Here is a 12,519-nt window from a genome sequence, read left to right on the forward strand (position 1 = left end):
GGGCCATTTCCCCTGCCCTGAGCTAGCACTTTTGAGGCCACGTTCTGGGCAGGACAGCAGCACATTACAGATATTAGGGACCGCCTTTCAGTCATGTTACCAGAGTACCTGCAGCTCCCATTGCACAGAAAATCAAATAATAAACACTGAGCAAAGTCAGCTCATCCCTAGACGCAGCAATTTAACAAGCCACTGCAGACACATGCTGGTGGGCTAACTGGTCTGCTCCTCCCACTCAAAAACTTTCCAGAGCTGGATTAGCACTCTGTTTCCCTTTGCGGAGCCTCATTCACCTGCTCCGGATTACCAGCTACCCGCCGCCACAGAGACTTATCCCCTCAGTCTGAATTCCAAGCCACGTTCCTGTTTAAAATCATTTCTCTAGGGCAAGGACTGCTGGAGGGGCCTCAGCAGCCCCAAAACAACAGCTGTTGGGATCCGTAGGCAACATCCACCGTCACTGCGTAAGCACTGGTGTGCAAGAGAGGCAGAGGTTCCTGCCTTCCACCCACAACTCTTTGGGTTTCAGGGGCTGAGCGGAAGGAAGGACCACCCTGAACTGTCCCCTCTCGCGACACCAGAGCTTTGTGGGGAGGTTCTGAACTCTCTAGCACCCCATCCACTTTCTCTGTTCACTTGCATGGGATCAGACTCCGGGCCCTGGAAAGGACTGGAGAGGGAATTACTTCAGTGCAATAAAAGGCTGTTACAGCACTGATGGCCCAGATCCAAAGCCCCAAGAAGTTCTGACAGCTTGGAGAAGATGCAACTCAACAGCCAAGCATTCAGGGGCTTCTCTGCAGGATGTCCAAAGCTTCCCAGGCTCATTGAGACCCATCTACACATTAGCAGAGATGGGTCTGAATCCACTCCAGGGCCAGACACACTCAAATCTGGGGGGCATTCAAAAAAATCCAGAGATGAAAGTTATGGCACAATCCAACATGATCAGAAACACTGCAGGAAACAGGTTTCAGAGTAACAGCCGTGTTAGTCTGTATTCGCAAAAAGAAAAGGAGTACTTGTGGCACCTTAGAGACTAACCAATTTATTAGAGCATAAGCTTTCGTGAGCTACAGCTCACTTCCTCAGATGCATATCGTGGAAACTGCAGCAGGCTTTATATATACACAGCCAATTGTGCCCACATATCTATTCAGGGGACACCATCACAGGGCCTAATAACATCAGCCACACTATCAGAGGCTCGTTCACCTGCACATCCACCAATGTGATATATGCCATCATGTGCCAGCAATGCCCCTCTGCCATGTACATTGGTCAAACTGGACAGTCTCTACGTAAAAGAATAAATGGACACAAATCAGATGTCAAGAATTATAACATTCATAAACCAGTCGGAGAACACTTCAACCTCTCTGGTCACGCAATCACAGACATGAAGGTCGCTATCTTAAAACAAAAAAACTTCAAATCCAGACTCCAGCGAGAAACTGCTGAATTGGGATTTATTTGCAAATTGGATACTATTAATTTAGGCTTAAATAGAGACTGGGAGTGGCTAAGTCATTATGCAAGGTAGCCTGTTTCCTTTTGTTTTTCCCTACCCCCCCCCCCCAGATGTTCTGGTTTAACTTGGATTTAAACTTGAAGAGTGGTCAGTTTGGATGAGCTATTACCAGCAGGATAGTGAGTTTGTGTGTGTATGGGGGTGGGGGGGATGTGAGAAAACCTGGATTTGTGCAGGAAATAGCCCAACTTGATTGTCATGCACATTGTGTAAAGAGTTGTCACTTTGGATGGGCTATCACCAGCAGGAGAGTTAATTTGTGTGGGGGGGTGGAGGGTGAGAAAACCTGGATTTGTGCTGGAAATGGCCCACCTGATGATCACTTTAGATAAGCTATTACCAGCAGGACAGTGGGGTGGGAGGAGGTATTGTTTCATATTCTCTGTGTATATATAAAGCCTGCTGCAGTTTCCACGATATGCATCTGAGGAAGTGAGCTGTAGCTCACGAAAGCTTATGCTCGAATAAATTGCTTAGTCTCTAAGGTGCCACAAGTACTCCTTTTCTTACTGCAGGAAACAGGGGCTTAGTTACATCACCCTGCCAACAGTAAGCCATAGCGATGTCCTGAGTCATTTAGATGCTCGCAGAAGCGAAAGAGAGGCCAGTGCCTACACTAAGCTAAGCTGCATTGTGAGGACCAGGACACCATCACTAAATGACATCGTCAAGAGACGGCCAACCAGCCACAGAGCTGCAAACTAGCAACAGGCAATGGTGCCGCACCATCCATCCAGAGGCTCCAGCCAAGGGATTTAAACACCAGAGGCAAGAGAAAAGTTTAACCAAAATACCCACTTTCCAAAGTGCAGCTGAGTAAAAACAAGCAGGAGGAAAGTTCTGTTGTTTGACTAAGGCAAACCAAACAACAGCCTTCCCCTGCCCTGCTTTCAGTGACACTCCTGGAAACTACATGGAGAGCATTTGGGGAAAGATCAAGTCAATCCTGGCCTTACTCACTATAATAGCTACATCCTGCAAATCTTCATTTGCCATTGACTTCAACTGGAATTTGGTGCATGGAGCCAGACCCTGCAAGAGAGAGGGGCCAAAGGCAGAACCATTTACCCAGACCTTTTTGAACTTTATGAGGGTTCAGATAAAACAAACCCAGAGCTGAATTACCCCAAGTTTTTGGCCTGAGCTGAAAGGTTCAGCTGGATCCAAGTTTCCTCAAAGTTCCAGGGGTTTGGAGTCAGGATTTCAGTTTCAGTTCCCGTCTACAGTTTTGGCTCCAAACAGTCTTGCTTTGTCCAGCTTCACTAAGAGAAGGAATTTGTGTGTACACACATGCACATACATGTTCCTTGAAGTTAATTCAGGTTAAAAAAACAAAACAAACAAATCTATTAAACTGAAAACATCAACCTCAAACAGGCACCCGGAGCGGACTCTCAGGTTTCGCGTCACTATGGAAACACGTTCACTATAAAGAGAGGGGAAATCTCAGTGGTTTTGCTCTGTCATACAGAAAGACATTCTGTATTACGGGTAGGGAACAGTTTAAAAGCCAGATTTCCATACAGGCATTCTGCTCAGCTGTTATTTGTTAAAATGTGGTTAACAGAGAGAAAAGCAACTCTAAAAATAACACCTCAGCATTCCAGATTAAGTCACCACCATTGACTTTCCTATTAAATCTGCTTCGTTTGCAAGTCAAAACAAAATTTTTCTTCTCTCCCCCACTGTCCCAAATGCCAGCACTGAAAGCTCAACCTTGGTGAATGGAAATTTAAGCTGTGTTTTTCCTGCTTCCTACAGTATCAGCAGCATCAAGGACTGAGAAATCAGAATTTAGCCGGGCAGCTGCGTTCATGGTGCACGATTCAGAAAGCGCCCAGAAGCCAATGTGAGCAGTAAGAAGAGGCCATTTCCCTCTGTACAGTCACATTTCTGAGATGAACCCAAGCAAAAGACCAGCTGAGTAATAAAAACAAACCCACTGTTGTTTAGTTATGCAAGATAAATATGCATTACACATGCATGTATGTCAGCTCAAAGCTCTGACAACACTCTGACAATGCCAGCTGTTACGTTACTGCTGCTCCTCAGGTATGTTTGGTAGTTATTTAATGTCAAATAACTGTCCTGTTAAAACCAAAACAAACTGGAGCCCTGGGGACACATGCTCTATGTTCATTAACTAATTAGCATTTGCATAGCACTAAAGGAAAAGAAAGCCATAGACATGACATGCTCCATGTTACTGCCAAGTTACAGTTATTATTTTCTCATATTGCAGTAGAGCCAGAGGGTTCCGGACACATTGTGCTAGGCGCTGTACAAACACATAACAAAGGCAATCCCTGCCCCAGAGAGCTAACAATCCATTACCAGTGTTGCCCAGTGATTAATCTGTAGAGGAACTCTCTTCTCTCCAATTTCTATGGCATAAGGGAATTCATGGCAGACAGCACAGAAAGCAAAGCCTCACCCTTTTTAAATCTGTCTGAACAGAATTGAGGACCCTTGCATGCAAACACCTTTATAGGCAGGAACAACTCCATCAAAGTCAGCAGGGCTGCTTACATATTTATTTTTGCTAACTGCATGTATTGAAACTAGCTATTAAAAGAGTTAGAGATACAGATCATTAGCTGTCTCCAGAGACATACCCTTTCCTACCTGGGGGAGGGGAGGACGAAATTTAAACGCACAATTTAGCCCTGAAGCCTAGCACTTGGTTTTCACTTCCCCTCTGCTTCACAGCCATTCTGAGCTGAACCAGTCAAGCAGTGGTGGATCCATTTACAAGGCAGAGGACCTAGGGACAGTTCCACAGAACCAGCTGGTGTTACTGTGCTCTTTCGCTGTGTCTCTTTCTTTAATTGCCTTGGGACCAATGTCCAAGTGTATCTTTATTGAAGAGGGAGCCCAATCTAGTGCATTGTGGATAAAGCATGGATTGAACAGGCACATGACAACAGGATTTAACAGCACTTTCTGAAAGCGGCTACGTGAGAGTCTAAAGGGGTTCGGATTTCCATTGTCTTAAACAGTTTTTTCTAGACTTGGCAGTACGGTCTTCCCATGTTTCCAGACAGCCTGAGAGAACAGCTCTAACAGTTTTGTCTTCACTGCACAATTAATCCAGGCTCTTACCTGGGTTTTAGCCCAGAATCCTCTACCATCCACACAGAAAAGCCTCTGACCCAGGTTTGGAGGTGCTTTACGCTAGTTTACTCAGGTGGAGGGATGGGTCAGAGCCGAGCTCAGCTCCAATCTATCCACTTTGCAGTAAGGATGGGAGCAAAAGTCATTTGAGTGCTGCTAAAGCTCCAATCCCACAATTCCCCCCCAAAAGACAAACAGGTTCACCCTCAATTGAGTGTGCAGAGCGCTCTAGGATTCTGTCCCAAAGAACCATAGGATACAGCCCCAGACACATGGGGCAAGTACATAACTAGTGAGGTCACAGTAACGCGAGAAGGGCCTTGCAGTGGGGATGCTAAGGCTGACCCAGGGGCCAGTCACCCAGATTAACAGTGCAGTGAAGACACAGACTAAGGGCCTGATGCAAAACCTACTGAGGTCAATGGGAATCTTTCCACTGATTTCAATGGGCTTTGGATGGGGCCTGCCTTGAGAGGCGTGAACTGCATCCATCCAGCTCAATAGGATGTTAACCCTGAGATGCTAACTATGACTGTTTAAGTAGCAAGGCCACTTAACTATTTCATCACTGACCAGTTTGGATGGGTCTGTTAAAATGTAGGTTTGTGGACACAGTTTCAATAGAACACTTGCCCCTTGCAATATAACCCTGAATGTATTCTCCAGATAACCAACATCAAAGCCATTTGGGGGATGTTGGGGATGGGAAAGACGCTCATACACGTCAGTTTTACATTGCAGTGCACTGATGCTTACATGGAAAAGAGAATGGCCCTCTGGGGCCGTTTGGATAAACTGCATGAGCATCATATAAAACATTTTTAATTAGGTAGCTTTTATGTTGACTGCAAACTATCTGGACTGTAAGCTCTTTGGGGCAGGGACATTATCTTTGGATCTATAAGATGCCTGGCACATTTATAGCACCAGACAGACAATATAATCCATTGATGGGATGCGTCCTATCACTCAGCATTCCCTTCGAAGGGTCCAGTTACCCATATGAGCACATTCTCATGTACTCCCTTTGCAGATACCATTATACGGAGGAGACGCACAAATTCCACCACAGACCGAGCTCATGCTGGAATTCCACCTCCCAGAAAGCGAAGTCACGGGTAAGATGCTCTCCCCACATGTGGCCAGCTCAGCCGGCATTGTATCCAAATCCCATTCCTTAGCAACAGTTTTCCCCCCCCTTGCTGGGTCCATCGGCAATGCAGAGATATTTGTGAGTTGCAACAGCACCACAGCGCTGCAAAACCACATTCCTTGTGTTTATTTATACAACTGCCTGAACAGAAGAGCCACTGGGCAGTTCTGACTGCAACGGCGCTGGAGAAAGTACAGATTAGGAGGACGCTAGGCCTTTAAATGTGGTCTGGAGTGACCTAAATAAGCTCCTGACTGCTGTTTCAGTTATACATCCCGGGGGGGGGGGGGGGGGAGGACACACACGCAGTGACTGGCAATTAATCAAAGTGCCAGAAAGGATGGGCCTGCCCGTATAGATGCCATTTCAATGACAAGCCCAGCCGAAGTGCAATGGAGGAACATAGCGTTCACTGACACTCCTAGACTCACTGCCAGTGGGTTACAATCACAGCCCCCAGGACTCCCAAAGGGAGGGCCAGGCTTCCCAACACACAACGGTACCAAACCCGCACAGGCATCCCTTTGTTATCCCATTGAGAAATCTCTCTGTGAGCAGAACCTGTTCCACCCCCGAACAGTAAACAGCCAATACTCCTTTGCCCTTTCCCTCTCTCTAACTCAGGTTTGACTTCATAGGGTTTATGGCAATGCTCTGAGCACTAGGAAGGAAGTACTGGAAGGGGTTACCTAGGGAGGTGGTAGAGTCTCAATCCTTAGAGGTTTTTAAGGCCCATTTTGACAAAGCCCTGGCTGGGATGATTTAGTTGGGGTTGGTCCTGCTCTGAGCAGGGGGTTGGACAAGATGACCTCCTGAGGTCTCTTCCAACCCTGATCGTCTATGATTCTAAGGAGCAAAGGAGATTCTGTAACACACACCCCAATAGGGGACATAAAACTAGTACTCTGCAAGTGACATGAGTCTTGGTCTCCTCCCACAGGTCCCTCCTACTCAGCCCCAGTTCCTCAACATTAGCTTACAATCACTTCAGCCTGAGCTTTATCACGGCTTGGTTGCTGGAGAACTAAAAGGTAGCTATATTATACTTCAATCAAATCAAAGCCAGCTACTATTTATTATCTGCATTCCAGGAGTGCGGAGGAGCTCACTGTGCTAGGTTTGGTGCAAGCAGAACTACAAGACGGTCCCTGCCACAAAACCCACTGCAGTCAATGGAGAGACTCCTGTTAGCATCAATGGCCTTCGGATCAGGCCCTGTAAGCCTAAGTCACTGGTTCAAATCCAACACTCAGGTGCTACTGATCTGGGCAGATGTGACGTGAATTTGACAGTATCCAGCTCCAATATCACTGGAACTATTCAGTCCCCTCACTGGTATTCTCACCTGGGAGGCCAAGGAATAAGTGGCCAGGCCAGGCTGAGAACCCACACCTCCTTCCTCATCCCTGCCAGGTGATCCCCCTAGGGCAGGGCAGAGGCATGATGAAGGGGTGGGTGGGGAAGCCTGAGCCTGTGGATAAAGAAGAGGTTTCCTCTGCCAGGGCTGCCAATCCAGCACTAAATCCACTTACACCCCAAACAGATCCAGGCTCTGGAAGGTCCCTCCCTCCTATGGAAACCGAGACAGCAATCTCCAGGTAACACGATCCTTATACAAACATACTTGGAAGCCTCTCCCCCATCCCGCTTTAATGGTATCAAACAAAAAAAAAATCCTGCCAGCCTGGCTGCTTATGTTCTTCTGCACACACAATCACCACCTCCTCAGCCCGCTTCGCAGCCGGGGCTGCACCTTTTGGAACAGTGCCAGAAGGTAGATCCCCATCCAGGAAATACCAACACATGATTGCCCTGCGGGCTGCAGGAGACTATCAGGATGCAACTTGAGCTCAAAGGAGAGCACTCTGTGCAGACAGGATCTCTGCTCCCCAAACCAAACGCGGGAGGCCAGGGGAAGAGAGGTCTCCTCTCCCACAAACCATACCGTGTGATGCACTGGTCCCATGAGCAATTCATGTTACCGAGGGACCAACTAAACAACAGCAGGCCTCTTTATTGTCTGTGGTACAAGTACAGCCTGGGTGGCAACCGTACAACCTTCCCCCAGCGTAAGGAAGATGCAGCATGTGTGTATAACAGAACCTGAATGGAGACATCAAGATGATGCCTTGGACATGGTACAGAGAGCAGTGTGGGCTTGTTTGCTCCACAGGCATCGCAGGAGATCAGCTGAGGCCAGGAGGAGAATATGCACTTAGAAGATAAACAGCTTTTCATGAAGCCCTATTATAAGCATTGGTCCTTTGTTGGACCAATTGGTGAAGCTGTGGCCCAATGCATAGAAAAGGTTTGAGCCAGGAATGAATAAAAGCCAAGTCTGGAAAAAAACCTACATTTTTTGCCATGTGTTGATTAACACACGGTAAACTTCTAGCTTGGACAAGGTGGATGTCGTTTTAACATGTATCAGCAGGTCAAGGTAAACCCTAGGCTCTCCCCTGACCTTGATTACAGGGATTCTTCATGCATCCCAAGGCGTTTAGAGACAGATTATCAATGGTTTTTCTAACTTCCATTCACAGTCCATTAATAGGCATCAGGTTTAAAAACAAACATAAGGAAAAACTTCTTCACACAACACACAGTCAACCTGCGGAACTCATTGCCGGGGAGAGTGTGAAGGCCAAAAGTAGAACAGGATTCAAAAAAGAATGAGAAGTTCATGGAGGGTAGGTCCATCAATGGCTAGTGGCTAAACAGTCAAGGACACAACCCCATGCTCTGGGTGTCTCTAAACCTGCAACTGCCAGAAGTTGGGACCGGACGACAGGGGATGGATCACTCGATAATTGGCCTGGTCTGTTCATTCTTGCTGAAGCACCTGGCGCTGGCCACTGTCAGAAGCTACTGGACTAGATGGACCAATGGTCTGACCCAGTGTGGCCATTCTTATGTCTCCAAAGCTTTTCTCATTTAAAAAAAAAAAATAAACTGAGTTCTTCCCCCAGGGTAAGTCCCACAGAACGACTTCATCTCTGCTTTTAGTCACACCAGGCTGCTGCTGAGGAAGTTGCCACAACAGCACTGAGTTAACAGTTTGCCATTCTCTAGTTGTTTTGTCACAACAAAACACAAAAACACTCAAAGAGGAACGAATAGGCCCTTATACAATTCAATCAGAATAGCAGCACTTTCAAAGCATGTTCCTTGTGAGGCTCTCAAAACCATTTACTAGCCTTAATCCACAACACCCCTCTTGGTTAGGTAGCAATATGCCCATGTTATAAATGGGGAAACTGAGGTACAGAGAGAAGTGACTTGTCAATGCTCACACAGGGAGAGAGTGGCAGTGTCAGGAATAGAACCCAAGAATCCTGATGCCTAGTCCACTGCTCTGACCACTAGACGACTCTCTTTCCCTCAGTCAACAAAAGGGAGAAGTACTGAGATAAGACACCCCCCTTGGTCAGAGGACTGGGGGGAGGGGGGGAAGGGGCCATTAAACCAAACAAATAACCAAACAGGTGCCTCCTTCAGTGTTTTTACCATAAGGCTGCCAGCAGGGGGTGATACAAGCCAGCTCTGTTCCTATACCATGCCCCCAATCACCCTTTTCCAACCCCTGCTGCGAGTCCTGGGGTCCTGCCAAACTTCTGAACTCCAAGCCCCGGGCCAGAGTGCACGAGGGCTTCACTATGCTCAACCGCTCTCCCACCAGGAGAAGCGCAACAAGCAGAATGGCGCTCCTCCCCGCCCACTTGCGCCGAATGCTCTCCCAGCCAAGAGCCAGGCTCCGCGAGCGCAGGGGGATCTGCCAGACATAACAAGAAGCAGATGATGTGCTCTAAACAATGTCACTATGCCCACCCCTGAGAGAGAGAAGCAGGAGGAAGGGGGAGGGAAGGAAAACAGACTCAATGGCACATTTGTGTACTTTCTACAGTGTTGACGGGGCCGGTCCCTAGAAAACCTGTCATGGGGCGAGAGGACCAGACAAGCAAGGCCTGGGGTGACACAGCCAATGCCCCATGAAGCCAGGTTTTTTTTCCTCTCCTGCTGGTAATAGCTCACCTTACCTGATCACTCTCGTTACAGTGTGTATGATAACACCCGTTGTTTCATGTTCTCTGTGTATATAAGATCTCCCCACTGTATTTTCCACTGCATGCATCCGATGAAGTGAGCTGTAACTCACGAAAGCTTATGCTCAAATAAATCTGTTAGTCTTTAAGGTGCCACAGATACTTCCTTTCCTTCCTGTCTCAGATTTTGAGTGACCAGGGCTCTACATGGGCAGGGAGCTGTTCAAGGAAGTTGCCTCTGCCATGGGGACTGGCTGTTAATCCCAGTGCTACCTACTCTGCCCTGCAACCTATTGAAATCTGGTCTTCCCTCCATCCCCAGCTATCTGTGCAGTAATCCCAAAAGTTTTAGTGGGATTACTCAACAGCAAGACATATCCAGGGCTGGATAAACATAGGGCTGTAAATACTGATGGAAATGGATCTTGCTGACCCATTCTGGTTTGAATCTCTTCATCACCACTGGGACACATGTGCACACTTCAACTTCCCCCATCCCACCAACGGAAGGAACTAGACAGAATGAATGAGCCCGCTGTGAAACACAGCATTAGTTATCCAGGGATTGATGGAAGGTCTCTGAACACTCACCACCCTGAGCCAAAGCCACTATCCTAGTGAATGAATGGCTCAGTGCTCTTTTTGACCCAGAGGATTGAGAAGTGGTTGATGGGCATAGCCCTGGCTTGCAGAGACATACCAAGGGATGCTTTGTGGGTCTCCAACATTGACCTGAGAGCCCCCAGTTCCCTTCCTATGTTATGCTGTGCTATGCCAACTCCCTTCCCTGAGCTGAACCTCTCATTTGATCAGGGTCCCCCATGTTTTCCCAACATGTGAAGGTTTCATAACCAAACTCCTTGTTGACAAAAAGCAGCCACCACCCTGCAGGCTGTTTTGTGTGTCACACATCCCCCTAGAAGGGCAGCCTGGATCTGAAGCCAGCAAGAGCTGCTGGGGGCTGGTGCTAGTAGAAACAGCCACGGTCTTGCCCTAGAGTATGACAGTTTTGCATCCTCCACTGAGTGTCCCATTAGGCCAATCCCCATGGTCTTCCTCACCATGGGGGAGAATGCTTGGGTCTTCCTTTGCAACCTGGACAGGCCCAAAGCCTTCACAGGCAGCTAGAGTCAGAGCAGATGGGACCGCAAGCCTCCAACAGGATGCCAGACTCTCAAATAAAATATTTAAAGGCCCTGGTTCTAGCTCTCCGCTAGCTGCATCAGATGGCGCGCATCTCTCTGGTTTCTCCTAATAGATATTCCAGCTTGGCAGCAGGCCTGCCAAAAGGATAATGGCATAAGGGGGAGTAAAGAGATCACAGAGGACAGCTATTTACCCACTCCTAGTGAAAGGCAAAACGTGCTGCCAAAATACCTTCAACTGTGCTCCTCTCCTTCTCAGACAACCTGCACCATATGCTCCGGCCTCCCTCACCATGCCAGGGCTCAGCTTCTGAGCATCAGATACACAACACAAGCCAGCATCAGAAACACACTAGGCAGAGACTGTGCAAACTCACAGCACCTGCAAACCAAGCCAGGAGTCCCTATCCGGAGAAAAGGGAGCATGCACACTCTCCCCAACAGTTACCTGCACTGTAAAGCAGCTAAGGACCCCCAAGTGTTTTTTAGCTATGATGTCAATAACCCAGAGCACCAAATCCCAAGGGGGAAATCAATCCTCTATAAAGCCTGTGTTGTGTGGGGAGGGGAGAATGAAACACAAAGCCTATAAGTGAATCCTGAAGCAGGCGTTCACACAGACTAAGCCAGGGGTAGTCAATAGGCAGACCGCGGGCCAAAGCCAAACTACCAGGTGCTTTGGAACAGACCCTGAAATCGTATTTACTTATTATTGGGGGCGGAGGAAGGAGAGAATTTATTATTTTCCCTGGTGCCCGGACCTTGACAGGGCCCTGGTGCCTCCATGGGACAAGCTCCCCTCATTGGAAAATAATAATTTACTACCCCGGTCTAAACCACAGCGTGCCCCCGGACTGAGCTCTGCTGAGACCCAGCGGGGCTCTCTCCCCACCCGGGGCCCAGCAGAGCCGCCCCGGAGCCCGCTGCCGGGCTCGCTCCGGAGCCCGCTGCCAGGCCCCCCGCGCCCCGCAGCCGGGCCCCCCGCGCCCCGCAGCCGGGCCCCCCGCGCCCCGCAGCCCCAGCCTCACCTCCAGCGGGGGCAGGTCGGGGTCGAGCTGGGTGAAGCTGTGCAGCACCACGGGGCGGCCGCTGCTCTCGCCGGCCACCTCCAGCCTCACGCCGTCCCACAGGCTCCGCATCCTCCGCGAGCTCTCGAACATGGTCTCCGGGCTGCCCGCCCCGGCATCGCGCCGCGCCGCCCGCCCGCGCTTCACCGTGGGAGCCGCCGGGCCGCTAGCCCCCCATCGGGACCCGCTGCCGGCCCGGCCCGGCGCGGCGCGGCTCTGGCTCGCTCTCCGCCGCAGCCCCAGCCCCAGCCCGGCGGCGGCGGCTCCGACGCGCCCCGAGCAGCCGGCGGCTCCCCTGCGCGCAGCGGGTTTGTCATGCACTGGGCAGCCTGATCCCACCCACCCGCGGGAGAAGCCCCGGCGTCAGCCCGCCCCGCCGCGGCCGAAAGGGGAACCCGCAAAGCCAGGCGCTGGAGCCGGCCCTTCTGGCGGGGAGGGGAAGGGCAGCCGCTCTCCTCAGCCCCCG

The 12,519-nt window shown here is 49.6% G+C and overlaps 1 protein-coding gene across 5 annotated transcripts in view; it reads right to left on the reverse strand.

The window, feature by feature from the left end:
- The window catches only part of RALGDS (ral guanine nucleotide dissociation stimulator), a 99,754-nt gene that overhangs the window by 31,057 nt on the left and 56,178 nt on the right, over positions 1 to 12,519 (reverse strand). The window contains exons 1-2 of one of the 5 annotated variants that reach the window (XM_073314059.1): positions 12,015 to 12,332; positions 11,219 to 11,296 (exon numbers count right to left, since the gene is read on the reverse strand). The exons of 2 other annotated variants lie outside the window; for them this stretch is intronic. In XM_073314059.1, coding sequence (XP_073170160.1) covers positions 11,219 to 11,296; positions 12,015 to 12,146 — 210 coding nt within the window. In that variant the 5' untranslated portion in view covers positions 12,147 to 12,332. Of the gene's footprint in view, positions 1 to 11,218; positions 11,297 to 12,014; positions 12,333 to 12,519 lie in introns of those variants that run through there. 2 more of the 5 variants (XM_073314063.1, XM_073314060.1) reach the window with 2 other exon arrangements.

Source organism: Lepidochelys kempii, chromosome 16 (assembly GCF_965140265.1).
Source record: "Lepidochelys kempii isolate rLepKem1 chromosome 16, rLepKem1.hap2, whole genome shotgun sequence".
NCBI lineage: Eukaryota > Metazoa > Chordata > Testudines > Cheloniidae > Lepidochelys > Lepidochelys kempii.